General features: G+C 40.7%; 2 protein-coding genes across 2 annotated transcripts; one reads left to right on the top strand and one right to left on the bottom strand.

Moving 5' to 3' along the window:
* The first annotated feature begins 3,141 nt into the window (after positions 1-3,141).
* On the top strand, positions 3,142-8,465 carry LOC311046658 (retinol dehydrogenase 13-like). The gene is made up of 7 exons (XM_084059139.1): positions 3,142-3,431; positions 6,471-6,611; positions 6,701-6,892; positions 7,011-7,172; positions 7,293-7,409; positions 7,511-7,715; positions 7,959-8,465. The coding sequence occupies exons 1-7, from the start codon at positions 3,359-3,361 to the stop codon at positions 8,053-8,055; spliced, it is 987 nt and encodes a 328-aa protein (XP_083915265.1). The 5' UTR covers positions 3,142-3,358; the 3' UTR covers positions 8,056-8,465.
* Positions 8,466-9,205: 740 nt separating this feature from the next.
* Positions 9,206-10,804, bottom strand: ankrd34c (ankyrin repeat domain 34C; the record flags this gene model as incomplete). The annotated part of the gene is made up of 1 exon (XM_084059138.1): positions 9,206-10,804. The coding sequence occupies one exon, from the start codon at positions 10,802-10,804 to the stop codon at positions 9,206-9,208; it is 1,599 nt and encodes a 532-aa protein (XP_083915264.1).
* Positions 10,805-18,466: the final 7,662 nt, after the last annotated feature.

Below are 18,466 nucleotides of genomic sequence, written 5' to 3'. Positions count from 1 at the left end.
TGGCAACGCTGGATCAAACGTGCTGCTGGCCCCAATCAGCACTGAGGAGAGGAGAGCAGAGCTTTCGGATTCTTCGCAGAAAATAAGCAGATCTACAAGATCGCAATGTATTGCGTCGGCGACGAGTTGTGATCTTGTAGATCGGCATAATCGGCACATTTCCGCGCGCGCCACTGTAGTACGATGGATCACAAATTAGGCTGTCTAGTAAAATCACGCGTCTAGTCTGGGTTTAATTTTCTATATATTTCTATAATTATGTCACAGAAATACCATAGCATAAATTATGAATTCCTTGACATTAAATCACATGTAATGTTTACATTGTTGTCTGAATGTCATAATTGTAGCTATATGAGAAATAAACTCCATAGTGGTGTTATTGAAACATTGCTTGCTTTTATAACTTTATAACTTTTTGTATTGGAATCATTTTAAGTGAATTGAATTACAGTGAAGCTAAACTACTCCTCAGTGGGCTTTGGGGCCCCTGGAATATCCTCAAGGACCAATGGGGCTCTGGCCAGCCAGGGCGCCTGATGGAAGGGAAAGGAACTGGTTGGAATAACATGTTCCTTCCACACACTACGTCCAACCAGGGAAACTCTCTCCTGTCAGGTGACAAGAAGGTCAGATGGCTTTCATGCATTGAAGGAGGCATGAGCTAGGCCCTGGCCTCCCTAGGTTGGCAGAGGAAAGGTAGGGCCCAGGATTACACAGAGAATTGGCACTGGGTGTAAAAAATGGGGTTACAAAATCGTGGGCCCACATTGAGAACCATGTGGTCAAGACAACATGATCTGGATAAGTGGATTTGATCATGTGATCTATGACATTTCAGTTGAACACAATTATTGAATTGAAAACATACCTCTTACTGATTATGTAAATATATGCACCAGAAGCAGTGGTCGTACACTAATAATCAGGTGCCTACTGTCTTATACTTATGAACTTGAGTTATTTTATTTGCATTGAAGTTGGAGAGCACAGCACAGAGCCACGTTCCCAAGTCCCAACTCTTTGGAGGCTTGCTATTTTTAGGTGGGGAGGGTTCTTGCCATACTGGGAGAAAGAATGGGAAGTGTGCAGTCATGTGTCAAACCTGGAGGTGAGCCAAAACAACCGAGCCAGCCCTCAACTCCAACCAGACAGGTCACCTCCGTCTCCATGTAGAGCACTACTAGAGGACATGAATGACAAACTACAACAAGCTACAACATTTTACAAACAAAACAATATGTTAGTTTTTTTTCACTAGCATTTTTCAAACTTTAACATGTGTCTTCTTGATTCCTTGAGAGATGCACAAGTTCAACATTCTTAGACTATTTTGAAGGTCAACAAAGGTCAGGTGATTGTGTCCTCTTTATTACGCAACAGGGGCTGAACTTGAGAACCATGTGAAGAAAGTGCAGAGCAGCAGTAGGTATATCATGGCTGACAGGAAACAATGAATATGACATAATCTTATTATCTGAGTGTCAGCAACCTTTGAACCCTTGACTTGGAATGTAAACAGTCCCCATAATTTCCCCCCCAGTGCCCCCGCCCCACCTTCACAGACAGTCTGGAACGCTATGAGAAGATATCACCAGATATCAGTAAGATATCAGCATAATAAACTGCATAAGGTCAATGCTAGTAGTCCTTTTGTCTGGAGCCATTTTATATTAGACCCCAAGAAAATAATACCCTTTTATAACTTAAGAAGACCTTACCCTTAGTTATTAGCTATCTTTAAATGTTTATTAAACTGATTTGTGTTTGGCAACCACCCTAAAGATAGACATAGAAAAAAAAACATTCTTCTGGAGGGGAAACCTTTTTTTTTTTTTTTTAACTTAGCATTAATTTGCCTAAATTATGAATTGGCATTAGTGAGCCTTGCCCTTGAGTAATTCGTGGGATAGAATGGGAGTAAACGTGAATGAACTAAGAGATTATCGAAAGTGGTCGCTGCCCCATCTGCTGGAATTCAGATCAATGCACACGAGAGACTGTGCTCCTGCCCAGGCTCCTGCACGTACGGCGACCTCTGCTGGATAATCAACGAAAATGGCTCAGTTTTGGGAAATAGATATTCAGTCTCATGCAGTGTGAATAGTATTATGATACTTTATTGGGTGGGGGGGCACAGGTTAAAGGGATATTTCACTTTCAAATAAAATAAAACCTGGAATGTCCTTCTAAGTTCTAATGCGTGAGGGGGCTTTTCCCCCCCATTACCGTTTACATTTATTTTTAATATATTTTGTTATGTTTATTTTAATTGAAAGTGAAACATCCCTTTAAGTTTGACTGCGGCTCGATTAAATGACACAATATCTAAAATGTGTACTTAACACTTTGTCATAAAATGAGATATTCTAGTTGGCAACCATTTTGTAAATGTCTTTTTGCACACCTAATCTTTTTTAAAGGTAGAATAATTACCATTAGATAATTCCTCACTGTCAGTCAAATCCAAACCTGAAAACATAAACAAAGCAGGCCACAGCCACACATTTATACAAGATATTAAACTGGCTTGAAACTATACAAGTCACATGAGCCAATAGGATTCATTTGTCTTGTTGACGTCAGCGCACCGAGCGCAGTCACTTCCCGGTGTTGCCATGTCTGCTTATTATAAGCGACTTTGGGCTTGTTTTTCTGTAAAGTTGCTCGTAAAAATGTGTAGTTGCGGGTTGCAGTTTTTTGGGCTTGTTTCTAAAGTGTAGTTGCTTATTTGGTCTTGTTTCCTTATGTTGTTTAAACCAGTGTTTCTCACACCCAAATGAATATGTATTTGTCTAAGGACCCCCATCTGAAAATATGCCAGGGAGGGAAACATTATCACATTGTAACTTAAAAGGTTTCAAAACTATTCCTCATTTTTTCAAAATTTCCTCCAATGTTTTCTTTTTAAATAGTCGATCTACAACGCTCACAACGCGTTGCATCGCGAAGCGTTTTGAGCTTGTAGATCGTCTATTTTCAAATAGCAATGAATGTAATGTTTAAGAGGCGAAGACGGGCTCGCGTCTTTTGGGCTTGTTTTCATAAACCTGTCACCTGGTTGCTTTACTTGCTTATTTCTCTCACAAAACCTGGCGACACTCTCACTTCCTGGTCGACCTTGTATAATCGACGCGACACAGTCGTTGTGCGTTATTGTTGTACATGCGGCACAGCGGCAGGGTTATACATGGGCCAGGGTTTCTCATGTCTTGTGTGTGAAATCCGGAATTCTGTATGTGTGAAGCATAGAAATCATATTTAAAACCCGTGCGCGTGTGTGTGTGTGTGTGTGTGGTCGTTTTTGGACCCTCGGTCTAGTTGTATTGTTGAGGAAAGGCAGCAACATCCCACAGACATGCAGAACTTAATCGCAATTAAAAACTTTGTCGGCCAGCATCCTATATCTACAGCGCTAGTCACAATAACAGGTAATTGACAACTCTATGGTAAGTAAAGCCTCATTTATACTTAGTTGCGTGCTGGTGCTGTTGCATGCAGTAAGCAGCACCACGGTGAGCTTGTAGATCTGCTATTTACTGAGCACGACACCAGCACGCAACCAAGTATAAATGAAGCTTTACTTTGAATTCAAATTTTCACTTTAACTTGAATTATATTAATGGACCTAGGTGGAGCTATCTAGCATGACCTAGGGTCGGATGGTAGCAAGCTAACGTTACATAACTAGAACCAGGAGACCTGGTACTGCCAGACCCCTAGTGGTTGAAATCTGAATGGCCGGACTTCGCATGACGTTTGTGCAGAGGAAAAGAGGGACAGAAAAGAGGAAAAGAGGGACAAAAGAGGGACAAAGGAGATCTCTGTATGTGTCTGTTTGTGTCCCTTTTATGGCCATATATGGACAAAAGAGAGACAGACAAAGCCTCATGTAGGCCGATCCTCTGGGTCTGGCAAAAATGTCATAATGACCAACTGGGACATGTGTTTACATTGTTTTAGAGGAAGATGAAAGGTTGCACACTGGAGGCCCTAAATAAAAAGTGTACATATATTAAGTGTTGGAAATGTCAGCACGATAGGCTAATTATTTAAAGGTATAAATAATAAATAAGTGTTATAGCTCTATTCTGATAATGGGGCTATAGACTATTGAGTGTTTGCTCAGTTCAGTAACAGGAGTCTCCCCGTCTCTCCTGCGCTTTAATGAACAGAAAAGGCATTCTCAGGTCGGGATACCTATTCTATCAAATTAGGAGAGAGAACTTGCACAGAATGAGTGTGCACAGAAACAAGTGTTATTGGAAGTGATAGCACTAAGAAAAGAGCAGACAAAATTGGAACTGGATCACAAATTGAAGCTGATAAATTGTTGAAAATGTTCAACCCACCTGAACATTTATTTTATTATTATTTTATCCTTTTTGAGGGTTTAGGAGAGGGTTTAGGACTTTTAGGACTCATCCGTGGTGAAAGTCTTTCTTTCCGTCTGAAAATTTGTCTTTCGTTGTGACGCCATGCTGTGGAAAACACGCCCATAGGCTAAGCTCTGCAGGACGTGCTGTGATTGGCTAGCGAGACACATGATGAAATTAATAATAATGTAAAAAATGTAAGCACCGCTCAATTTACACTAGGTGTGAATTGATCCATGCCGTGACGCCACGACATGGTGTCACTTCGCAGGATGTGCTGTGATTGGCTACCGAGATGCATGATGAAATTAACTTCAAACTTCGCAGACGCGCTGTGATTGGCTAGCGAGACGCATGATGAAAGTAATAATAATGTAAAAAATCACACCCAGTGTGAAGTGGGCGGTGTGGTCACAGTGGTCATCACAGTGATGGATGTGATTCACTTAAAAATAAACATAAAAGTGTTTTTTTAAGTCCATACTGCTATTCATAGGACTTCACATGTGTCATGTGTTTCGTTAGCCAATCACAGTCCTGAATTTGCAAATTCAGCCAATCACATTACAGCTAGTGGTGATGACACTAGCTGTAATGTGATTGGCTGACTGCAAAAGTATAGATTTGCATTGACTGTGGAAGGATTAGCGTTGTAGACTGTGTTGTAGACTATTGGCCAATCACGGTGCAGGATTGGTCAGTGTCCAAACCTCACTTATAGGGGGTGGTTACACCGCCCCAGAAAATGTAAGAACCGCTCAATTCACACTAGGTGTGAATTGAGCCATGAGCCAATTGAGCCATAAATAGCACCGCTCACTTCACACTGGGTGTGATTTTTGGGGCGGTGTAGCCGCCCCCTATAAGTGAGTTTTGGACACCGACCAAAAGATTTGTATACCCCCTAACCCTGCCATTGTTAATGCAAATCGATACTTTTGCAAAGTCAGCCAATCACATTACAGCTAGTGTCATCACTACTTACTGTAATGTGATTGGCTGACTTTGCAAATGCAGGACTGTGATTGGCTAGCGAAACACATGACACATGTGCAGCCCTATGAATAGCAGTATGGACTTTAAAAAAAGTCATTTATCCTTTTTTTAAAGTGAGTCATGTTGTGATGACCACACTGGGTGTGATTTTTTTTGTATTAAAGAGCTGGGGAGACGGGGAGGCCTCTGTTACTGATTAAACACTATATAAAAATGATTGCTATCAGAATATAATGCTTTAACCTAAAACGTTTTTTTAACCAAAAATATCATGTACCCTACCTTTTAATAGAGCTTATCCTACCATGAAGATTTTCATTTTTTACATAAATGGATAGCCTACTGTTGTGGCTCTAGAAAGTTGCAAAACTCTGGTGTGCAATATGTTTAAGATTTCATTCCACAAATTCATAAAAGTGTATGAGTTAGTCTCTTGCTATACCAGACAGTCAAGAGAAGTGTGACTGTCTGGTATTCCAACCTGCTATTCTGATTGTAACTTTCAGAACAGAAACAGACGACAAGAGAATAATGTAAAATTATGCATTCCTGCTGTTGAAGATATTTTAAGTAAAAATATTGTAAAAAAAAAGAAGAAAAATATTGTCAGCACATTGGACAGCGACAAGGGGAACCCTAATTAGTGGGATGCAGCACCAGGAGACCTGCATTCCACTTTACAACATTATTGTTCTAGCTTTTTTTACCCCTTACATTTAAACAACAACAACAACAACGGGTAGAACTAACAAGATTCTATTCAATGACTTGTAATTCTTCTCAGGATATATGACCATGTATTCTAAGTTGACTGCAGCCTGGTCCAATATTTCTTGTAAGATGATGTAGGCAAATTAATCAGTATAAAAGGGTGTTATCATGAATTTGAAACCTGTATGATATTGAGTCAGTTGGATGACACAAGGTTAAAGATGTACAGTTGAATTTAAGTGCAGTGTGGCATGTGGCAGAGAAAAATAAAACTGCTGAACAGGTCTCACAGCTTTCTTATCACATATTTAAGGCCTTATCTTTAACTGATCAGAACAGAGACGCATCAAACATTGGACTAGTGACTGTAGCTGTACTTCCTCACAGGTGTGGGATTCATTGCAACGAAAAAATGGATGGCAGGAGGGGTGTGTCATAGCAAAGCGCGTTTGGATGGGAAGACTGTCCTGATTACTGGAGCCAACACAGGGATTGGTAAAGAGACAGCTGTTGACATGGCTAGCCGGGGTGAGTAACATAACCACATTTTATTTCCCTAGAGTTTTTCAGAAACCAATTAACTACAGTACAATGCTGGTTTTGCTATTCTGCTACAGGTGCACGGGTCATTCTGGCTTGTAGAGACATGGATCGGGCTAATAAAGCTGCAGAGGCTATACGGAAGAGCAGTGGCAACGGGAATGTTATTGTCAAAAAATTGGACTTGGCATCTCTGCAGTCAGTGCGAGAACTGGCAAAAGACATCCTGGCCAGTGAGGAGAGGCTGGATGTTCTTATCAATAATGCAGGTGATTGATGGCGTCAATGTCTGCGTATTGTGATGTACGGCGGTGGCCCATGTCATTGGCAGTGTCATGTAAACAGATGGGAGTTGTCAAGCTGATTTATAGAACCCTTTTCTCTTAGGTGTCATGTCTTGTCCAAAATGGCAGACTGAAGATGGCTTTGAGATGCAGTTTGGTACAAACCACTTGGGTCACTTCCTACTAACAAACCTTCTGTTGGATCTCCTGAAGAAGACAACTCCTAGTCGTATTGTCAATGTCTCCAGTTTGGCTCATGAGAAAGGTACAGTTTTTTTCTCGTGTTATCTCGATGTGGGGGGGGGGGGGGGGTGGGTTCTGTCCCAAATTGCCATTGTTGTTGTACTATGCTTTTAAACTAAGCTTTGGTGTTTACTCTCCACAGGTGAAATCAATTTTGATGACATAAATCTAGATAAAGAATACAACCCTTGGATAAGTTACCGGCAAAGCAAACTGGCTAATGTCCTCTTCACAAGGGAGCTGGCCCTTCGACTGCAAGGTAGAATAATTCGCAAACCTTTGATATCTCACATAAACAATATGCAATATTTGAGTCAGTGCACCACTACTGTGTAAAAAATATTTTATTTTATTATGCAGGTACTGGGGTAACTACATACAGCCTACACCCTGGAGTTATCCGAACTGAGCTTGGGCGACACTTCTGGCCTCAAATAGCCCTGTGGAAGAGAATTGTGTATACACCACTTATGATTTTGCTCAAATCGCCAAAGGAAGGAGCCCAGACCACGATCCACTGTGCTGTGGATGAAAGCCTGCAAAATGAGAGTGGACTGTACTACAGGTCAGTACAATTCTTAAGCCTAATTTATACTGTACAGACAAAAATACCAGAATTTCAAGCTTAACTTGAAATCAGGCTTTATACAGAGTTTGGAATTTGTGTTAACAGTCTCAGGCCTCATGTTTGCATTATTTAGTATTGTGGTATGTGATCTACAACGATGGTTCTCTTTGCCAATTCACCCCAGCAGTCGCAGGCAAAGTCATAGTTTGCTAAAAGCTTCATGATCTGTCCTGATTACAGTGACTGCCGTCCTAAACCAGCAGCTCCTCAGGGCCAGGATGATGAAGCAGCCAAGAAACTGTGGGATCTGAGTGCCTCTATGGTTGGTCTGGGATGATGGTGAAAATGATGGAGACCACTATCAGCGGAATCCTGTGTGACAGAGTAACACTATTGTCCGACAGGAGTTAGACATTTATTTAGAATATACAACAACCTACATACAAAAATATTATGCATTTATTTATTTTTTAGCTTTTTAAACAGGTGTGCCTCACAGTTAATTCTTGTGGAAGCTTTATGAAGTTATAATTCTGATGTAAAATCACATTTTAGAAGCCAAGTATCACCACTTTCTGTATATTTTGAAGACTATTATGACTTTGAATGTTACTTGAGTACATGAGATAGAAAATGACATGTGCTTTATAACATTGTTAATAACATTCTTCCCCCCCCCCCTCTTGGGCAATAAAGTGCTGTTTTACATAACCCATCACTTAACCTATTTCTTAAGGCAAATTCATTCATTCAGTTATTCATTCAATTCACACACACACGCACGCACGCACGCACGCACGCACGCACGCACGCACGCACGCACGCACACACACACACACACACACACACACACACACACACACACACACACACACACACCTCTGCATTCTAAGTGTTCTTATTCTTATTTCTTAGTCTTATATCATTCATATGAGCCCAATACATTTTGTGTACATAATTTAGAATTACTAATGGTATGGACACAATGACTTTTTTCTGTTTTGTTGTCTCAAAGGCACTGTGTACAAATATTCTACAAACAGTCTGTGTTCATATCTTTCTCAAGCTACATCATAGTCAAGTGCATCATAGTTTCTAACATTTGTCCATGGTGCTAATTACATGCAGAAGGCGTATCTTGAGGGCATATAGGCTACGAATGGATCCTGTGTGTCACCTACACTTCAGCTCATATCAGAGCGTTAGGAGAGAGGAAATCCTAGCATTTACATTCAAACATTCACTACATTTAGATGCTGAGAATTCAAAAGATCTAAATTCTTCAAATTGGGTATGTGGGAGAGAATGTCTATATTGCTCAGTATTACCTTAATACATTTATAATAAACTGCAGATCATTCTATAACATCTACATGGTTGTGAGAGGTTTTACAGAATTGAACCAATGGATCTATTTCCTGAAATGTTATGGCATTTATGTATGTACTACCACAATTAAATATGTGATGCAGAGACATCAAGGCCGACTAATGGGCCAGCTCTTCAAAGTCAGAAAGCTGTTTCATTTGCTCCACTTGCATAGAGTGCCTTCTTATAAGCTTCTTCTTGGTCTTGAAGCCACCTCTCTTTGGTGAGTTTGGCGCTACTGGAGCTATGGTTCTAAAGCCTGTGGCCAGAGGGGAAGAAGGCTTGCTACTGGCCCCAATGTCAGGAATGGGTGGGTTGGGGTTGATGTTGAGAGGGGGCAAATAGCCCGGCCTGGTGTGGGAGATGTGGTCTAGCAGGAGCGTGCCCGAGCCTCTCCTCTCCAGGAGGCCCGGCGCTCGTCTACGTGCGGTGCTGGGAGACGACGTGCTGGCATTGCTATCGAGAGATTCCCTAGACGTGGTCAGCATAGCGAGTGGAGAGTTGTTGAGTTTCCTCCGTTCCACTGGGATCTTAGGAGAGTCTAGCATGGTAGAATCTGAATAGAGCTGGGAGTCTGAGTCATAATGATCGTTCCCCAGCCGCCTCCTATGCAGCGTGTCTCTCACACTGGCCGGCCCACTGTTTCCGCTGCCACCGTCCTGCTCAGTGGGGACAGTACTGCGCCGTGCCAGTGGCTGGTGCTGGTTCAGAGATCTCTCGTATGACGTCTTGGATGTCAGCGGGCCTGAAAGTGAGGTTGTTATTTTGCAGGGCTGCTCGCCCACCAGAGGGAATAAACTATCTTTACCATCCACACTGTTCTGTCGAGACAGAGTTGACCTTTTGGCCAGTGAGAGTCCATTTATGCCTGTAACAACGTCTTCGTCGGAGGTAGCTCTCTTGCTTTCCTCGTGGGCGGCAGCAGCAGCAGCCAGGACGGAAGGAGCAATCAGCCCCCAGGGCTCCGACTGTAGCCGCTTCAGCTGAGGCAAGCGTGCACGCTTGGGGTTGGCGGTCCGACGCGTCGGAGAGGTGGGCCCGTTGGCGAGTTTTGCAGCCGAGCTCGAGGACGTTTTTAGCTTTGTCTGAAAGCTGAAGACAGTGTTTTGCTGCTCAACCTGGGTTAGTGTGGGAGATGCACTCAAATCGATGTCGGTGGGTGAAGTGCAGTATGTGGGGGAGCATCTCTCGTCCAGCTCTGGTGACGGGGGAACATTCAGATACTGTTTGGTGGTTTTAGTTCCAGACGGTGACTTGTCAGTGGTTATTATGATGACCTCTTTGCCTTTCGCTTTGCATGCGTCCAGGAGCAGTTTAAGTGTCTCCTTATCATCTGCATTGATAGCGTAGACCAGGGCTGAGGCTCCACTCCTGTCCTCCAGGCTAGGGTCAGCTCCGTTGCTAAGCAGGTTGGCCACTACCTCATGTCCAGCCTTATGGATGCAAGCTTGCATTAGGGCTGTCTTGCCTGCTTTGTCCTGTATGTTGGGATCTGCCTGGTTGTCCAACAGATATTTGACCAGCTTTGACTTGCTCACACTTTGCTGGTCATTGTGTTGGGACATGCATGCTACCATGAGTGGTGTCTCTCCACGCTCATTGCTCTCATTGATGTAAGCGCCCCCGTCCAGCAAGAGCCTGGTTAGTCTCAAGCGCCGCAACCATACTGCCTTTAGGAGTGAGTTCCCATCTGTCCGCAGCTCCAGTATGTCTGCCATCGTCTGGACAAACACAGGTCACTCCCTCAATGTTGAAAGGCAGTTATAGCCTGCAAGCCTATAATCAAATAATCAAAGTAGATTAACCCACATTGCAAAATTAAAAGTATTGAAGAATTTCATTGTGTTGAGCTTCAAAATGTTGGGTTACATTGAGCCATTTCCACCAGCAGGTGGCATCATTTGTCCAAATGAAATGTTTAGGTACAAGGTAAAAGTTGCAAATCAGATTACAGATAATATGTGATTTAGACTAATTGATGTTAGGTTATTCTGATTTATGATAGACATGTGGAATCTAGACCTTAAGTGTAGTGGATATGGATAGCCTACACATTCGAACGACCAAAATCTATTGGTATTACTTGGTATGGTATTATCTGGTGGCTGCACTATGTAGATTAAACCACTGATAATGAATAATTGGTGATGTATTATTTGTAAATTAATTAGACAAATGTAATGAAATGTATTAAACATATTGCTCTAACAAAATAGCTGCTTGCTACATTTAATCATAAACCTGAAAACAAAAGTGAACAAGAACCCAATTTCTCATTATATGCTATCATATATCTAATATTGTATGAATGTTATATATATATATATATATATATATATATATATATATATATATATATGTGTTTTAATGATTTAATAGTGTGTGTTGGGGGGGGGGGGGGGGGGGGGGGGGTACCTAGAAATATTTGAAAAGCCCGTATCTATAAGTTCATATTGTGCATTGAGTCCTCATTAAGAGTCGCTGTCCATGGTCCTTAATTTGGTTAACTTGGCAGAGACATTTGAGAGAGTTTTAGATTAGATTTTGCGAGATAAACTACACGTGAAAATAAATACATAGTGTTTCCAAGCAAAGAGAACAGGATGTGTTTAATTTGATTTCCTACGCCCTGCAAAGAGGTATAGTGTAGCTACTGTAGCTATGTTTTGCATAGTATTGTATATTTGTCTGTCATTAAATATGTCGATGAATTGAGTACAAAGGACCCCAATGGAAACAAGCCATAGGCTTTCTTGGGTTTAAAATCCTCTTAGCAGACCTTGTAAACTGTACTTTGCTGTGCTTTTTTTTTGCAAACTGCTAATAAAGTATTCAATCAATCAATCAATCAATCAATCAATCATCTTAATAATGCAAAGTTTTACGAAGAAATGTGTTCTTTCTTATTTGTGTAGCTACTACTACATTTAGTAAATAGTATCTTACCTGATCAAACGATAGGTTTGGCATGTGCACAGAAGCCTTCCAAAATGCTCCATGTAAGTAAGGAAGAAGAAAAAGAAGAACAGTATCATAAATGATTCAGAAGAAGTTTGGTGCTATACTCTTAACAATAATCCTGTTTTTAATCGTAGCCGTTCTAGTAAGCTTCATAGGTCTCTTTGTAGGTTGTAGCTCTCTGCCAGTGTCACCATAGCGCACGATCTGCTGCTTTATGGAAGCGCTACATCACTCCAATAGGCAGCATTCCTTTCACCGCGCACTCAAGAATCACAACCTCGAGATGCTGAGGGTTATAAATAACTTACTTTGGTGCTTGGTGAATGAAACGTGTATTCTCTTGACGTCAGAGTCGAACAAAAATAAATTGCGTCTGGTGAAAAAACCTCTGTCCTATAATTAATAAATGCAGTTCAGAATCAAAACCCAGTCTCAAACCCCATGTCAAATGTAAATGTTCTGGCTTTGTTTAAGAAATTAAATGAAATTAATGAACTCTTCACGGCTGAAAACTAACAATAAAATAGTCATTGCCAGTACTCTTTATTTCTATAAGGATTATATTTGCTCTAGTGAATCTACACCCAAAAGATGTTTAATTGTATTTACTTCCAAAAGGCTAATTATGCATAATTAATTATTCCTCCATGCAGGCTTCCTATCTGTATTGGGCTTAAGTATAGCCTACTGTTCAAATGCAAAATAAGATGCAATCTGGTCATGATCCCCTTGCTGATCCTCACTGAAAACCCTGAACATTAATTTGAATTATAACACCATATATCAATGGGCTTAAGTGCATGATCAAAACAGAGCATAGTTTCTAGCTGATCTTTATTACAAGAGGGTCTGGGCTTATGCGCACCTGTGTGACAAGCAGAGAGTTGCGAAATTATAATTAACTACATTAAGTGTCATGTTTTATTCTCCAGAAGAATATCAAACCAGTAATTGGATGAAAACATTCATAAATGGGTGTGTGTGGGGGGGGGTGGTTACCAGGATATCAAACCAGCAATAAATGTTTGCTGCACAATTAAAGAGGCCAAAACTTGTACAACCATCAGAGCCACAGAATCTAATAGGGACATTTCTATTTTTAGGTTGCTATGAGACAGCAGGGAAGCAGCTCCTGATGAGAGCAGTGATGTTCACAGCCCTGCAAGGAACAGGTACGCCTAATCAGAAACAAAATAGTGCACCAAGAACCAGGAGAGAGGCTCTTATGGCATTTACCCAAATACATTTTCACTGTGTTTTTCCTTTGCAAAGAACCGTCAAGGCAGTTTTGATCATTACTCCTTTGACCCCTATGCTGTTCCCCTGAGACTAGGTCTAATCACTTTATTACCCATCCTAACACTCATCTGATGTCTCTGGACTCCAATAGTCAATGCTGGCTGTGATTTCTCACCTGTGATTGCTTTGCAGACTCCAGGGACATGCTGTTTACAAGGCACATGGTGAGGGTGGTTTATAAAACAGTAGGGATGAGTGGGTTCCTCTTGGGTTCAACATTGACTGCAGACTCTGTGGGGTCATTCTGTATGAAAATCCCATTGTGGTCCCCTGTGCTAACATCTGACTTTGAACGTTAATAGTTAATCCAATATCAATGCATTGTCTTGAGGATTTTTCTTTAAGAGGCAAAATAAGGGTAATATTTAGAGGATGCAGCTCTTGTGATAAAGTGTTGTCAAGCAACCAGAGAGAGCATGGTGGGTGTAAAGAAGGAGGCTGTGAGATATGCATTGTTTCTTAATCCATATTTGTGACGCTAATAAGTAGCTGTCTGTTTTCTTAGGCAAAATGGCCCCATGAGACTACCAAAAAGAAAGTACTGCGTATAGTAGTTGATCAGACAAACTGATAAGAATTTAGAACTTTAGTGTTGCAGCATGGAAATAACATAAAATATGTACTGGGGACACTGGCTTTATTAATGAACAGCTTGCTGTCCCTTCCCAAGAGAGATTATAGACTGGGGATCAGCAAAGGGCAGAACCGTATCCCCAAGCTTACTGGTTGAGACACATTCATTAGCAGGGGAAGCATAGGGACGTCAGCAGTCTTCATACAGCATGATCTTTGCCCCAACAATGCTGTCGTCGGCAGCACATTAAAGGGGAAATAAATAATTAAAAGTGGAGAGAATAAGCGCTGTCACCCATGGGAGCAGTTTCCATTTTCAGATATCTTACGTCGCACCTGCTGCTCTTCCTCCTCCTATATATAACCTTTTCTTCACAAGGCACTGTGAGATTTTTTTATAGGCAGACTGAAGTAGTTCTGGGTCTATTTATGGATCATAACTGAAACCACAGTTGTGAAAAGCAATATTTTCTCAGAATAATTATGAATATATAATAATAAAGATAGAAATGGATTGATGATGAACATACACCATAGGCAACCTTGAAACCTTTTATCACTTCTTAAGAAGTGGTAAACGATCAAGTGTCTGCCATTTTATACCTAAAAAATATATATACTGTAGCTACTAGCTATTATTTCATAATTCATTCGGGTCTCTTTAATTTGTTTTGAGTGTTTTTTTTTTAAATCCTTCAGTTGCTGCACGCAACAAGTTCACAACACTGGTGATGACCTACAAGGCAATCAAGGGCATAACACCCCCTTACCTTCGGGGCATGATCCACCCCCACACCTCTTACCACTCAATTAGATCAGCTAACACAGGAAGTCTGTCACTTCCTTCCTTACAACATCATGCCCAATGCTCCAAGCGTCCTATACTCTTCTCCCCCCTGGCTCTCCAGCTGTGGAATAAACTCCCCTTCTTCTAGTCAGGACTGCAGACTCACTCCCCATTTTCCGCCGCAGTCTGAAAACTCACCTCCCTCCTAGCACTCCTCTTTCCTTGTATCCCTTCTTCACACCTATTTTTGAGGCTATGCAGATATATATTGGTTACTTGTTCACGTTGTGTTATTTATAGACACACTGTTGCTTTACCACAAATGCTAAGAATGTTGTTTAGGACGCATGTTGTTTAGACAGATACTAGGTTTGATGTTTACCTGGTATTCTAGTTTGAAGCACTACATTCTTCTTTGCACTCAACTTGCATGACCATTTACCCAATTGTGTACTATTGTTTATGCCATTTACTCTGATCTTGCACTTGTAAGTCGCTCTGGATAAGAGCGTCTGCTAAATGCCTAAATTGTAAATTGTAAACACCAGGGAATTAGAGTGTTGAAGAGACTGCACAGAGTGAACAGTATTTTGCTTGTTCATAATCTACCTTAAGCTTGGGGCCTTGTGATAGTACAAAGTCAGTTGAGATTAACGTAATGTGACAGACAGTTCTGTAACTGAATTCAACTCACCACCGTTATCATTTGAAACTAATGATTTGCTGGTATTACAGTGGAAGAAACGATGAGTGTACAGAACAAATCAATGAGTCCCCTGTTTGTCCTCCCCTCTTGACAGCCCAACACTGTTTACATCTTCCTTGTCAATAAGTTGATTCATTCGAAACACCAGTGTACCCTCCATTATTGTGCTGCTGTTTGTGGTTGTTCCTTTGAGTCAGGTCGCTCTTTAAAAAGTGAGTCTGACATTCTCATGGCATTTGGTGTCTCAGCGATTGTATCAAGCGAATGTGTGGGCTGTGACAGGAATGAACTGGCATGCACCCCACCACAGCTTTGCACCAGATTGGCTTGATGCATCCCTCTCAACACGGCAGATTTGGGAAATGCCTCCAGCGCTGTTTAAAAACCTGTCGTCCCTCACATACGTTGAGAATGATTTTCCTCTTCCACTTGTCATGACTCATGGTTCCTGTGAAATACAATGAATTTTCAAACGCTTTACTTCTTTTGGATTTGGGAAGTGCTACTTCTCACATGTTTGAAGTCTGGAAATGACTTCCGTTCTCCTCAGTATGTGTTTACTGCTCCTCTCGCATCTCACACATGCAAACCAACACCTGCCCTTCTGGCGAGCAGTAATTGAGTACAGCATTATTCAAGAGCATTATACAAGCAACCATTTTGCTGGGTGATTATGGTGTGTGGCAGCTGTATCCTAGGAGATTGGTGAATATCTAATAAGGAGTTTGTTACTCATTTTGCAGAGTGGGTGCTTTGATCTTCTCTGTGTTGAATTTTCAGCTTCACTTCAACATCCCTCTAATGAAGCACAGAGATTGAACTTTAACGTTGCTTATCAAATTTGGACTCCAGTTATTGGGAGGTATTGGGAGAAACAAAATCACAATGTTCCCTCAGTAATCATTAAAAAGGAGGGAGAGGGGGGAACACAGTATTGCTAATATCATTCAGAAAGGTATAAATGTCAAAACCGAGTGCTTTACTTTTGCTCTCAGAGTCCCAGATTATCTGTGGTTATTTCATACCTAAGCATACATTAGAAGACTTTGAAAAGGCTTTGAAAAGACCAAAGTCTGACAACCTCTCACATCTAAAGACATCTCATAAATCATAGAGTTTTTAGACACAAAAAGAAATGTCTGTCTGTCTGTCTGTCTGTCTGTCCATCAATAAATCAATCAGTTATTTCGAAAAATCGGAAAGATCGATTGATGGATCAATAGCACTTCGAGATTTGTGTAAATATAAAGTGTGTTAAAAATAAAATGTATTATTATTATTAGGGTCTGTCTACTGTCTATCGACCAGTCCAGTGAGAAAGTGTTAAAGTGACATCAGTGTATGTTAACTAGTATGGAAATGCTCAAAAGACTTTCAGCTTTGTAAATATAAGTATCAGATATTTTTGTAAAAAGATATAAACAAATTAATGTCAAATATCCTATTCCCACTGTCTTATACCTGCCCCCGTGAAGGGACATAGTATCCAGAATCGCCAGTCTGGTCTATGTGCCAAGACTAAAGATTTCCGATAATATTAAGTATGTTTCGTTTTATTGGAATGTTGAGAAAAAGACTGAATTAAGATTGCTCGGTTTTCTGACTACCTTACGCCAAACGATTGAGATGACAGGAGCGTGCCACAACTGTAACACAACTCTCATGATTATTTTTATCATTCTGACATTGGAAATTTTGTCTGCAACAGTGAAATCGCTTGAAAATAATAACATGGGATGTCCACTTCACTGAGGTCTTCTACAGGGAGCATACAGGTGCACAGGAATGCCGTAAAGGCCTGTGAAAACATTATCAACTTTATCAACTTTCCTAAATGGGATTACAACAGTGTCATTCTAATTTTCTTGATACATTGGATGCATTATTATTTAAAGCCATACTGTGTAACCTTTTCAATTAAACAATTATTATATTTTGATATAATTTTTCACTGGCATATTTTTCACAATAACATTCCACATAAACATATTTTATAGCGAATACTTGTTAATAATTGTTGTTCTTAATCTTGGACCCTGCCGCATTTGTTTTGAAGTGGTTCTTGTTTCAAACTGAATTCTGGGAATCGCACCATTCCCAGACCATATCAGACCATAGAAAGATACTGTAATTAGTAATTAGCTATGCTACCAGAGGTGTCATGAAAAAGACTACTAAAATTAATACTGCATGACTTTAACACTCAAACCTCCAAATCAGAAGTAGTCAGCTTTTATGTATTTATGTTAATACTATGCATAGTGTCCTCTCTATGTGCAATAATGTTTTCTTACTACTACTGCTATTCTTTATTATTAAATTCTTTATTAAAACCATTGGCCAAAGGGTGGCGCTGTAGCACTCAATTGAAAATGCCAACTTTGAACAGGTACAACTCATGCCCTGTTTGACCTACAGCCATGAAACTTCGATACACAGATGCGTCTCCTCATGCCTAACACCTTTCACACTCTGACTTTTGACCTCTGACCTTTAGATCTCCCACCATTTTGAGTTATATGAAAAGCAGTTAAAATCAAACTCCTCCTGGGATTTTTGAGCAATCTGCACGAAACGTTTTACACATGAACTTTGGACCTATACCAACAGATTTATGGGAGTGGATTTTTTTAAAGTGAAAACGTTAAGCTTTTATGAGCCAATGAATATTGCAGTTTTATGACAATTATTCATCTGCCCCTAACACATACTTGCAGACTCACATTTGTTTGAAACTTTGCATGTAGAGGGTCATTCCAAATATCACTGAAACCAATCTTACTCCAAAGGGGGGCGCTATAGCAATCTTTTGAAAATGCAAAAAGTTCATGCCTCGTTTGGCCGACAGCCGTGAAACTTGCTTACACATGTGCCTTGACTCATGAGGAACACATCTATCACTTTGACCAGTAAGCTCCGCCCTTAGATTTTACGCCATATTGAGCAGTTTGAAAAACATTTGAACCAAGGATTTCTGAGCAATTTGCGTGAAACTGTCTCTCTCTCTCTCTCTCTCTCTCTCTCTCTCTCTCTCTCTCTCTCTCTCTCTCTCTG

Source organism: Gymnoscopelus microlampas, assembly GCF_963454915.1.
Source record: "Gymnoscopelus microlampas genome assembly, chromosome: 6".
NCBI classification, from domain to species: Eukaryota; Metazoa; Chordata; class Actinopteri; order Myctophiformes; family Myctophidae; genus Gymnoscopelus; species Gymnoscopelus microlampas.
This window is presented reverse-complemented; position numbering and strand designations above follow the sequence as displayed.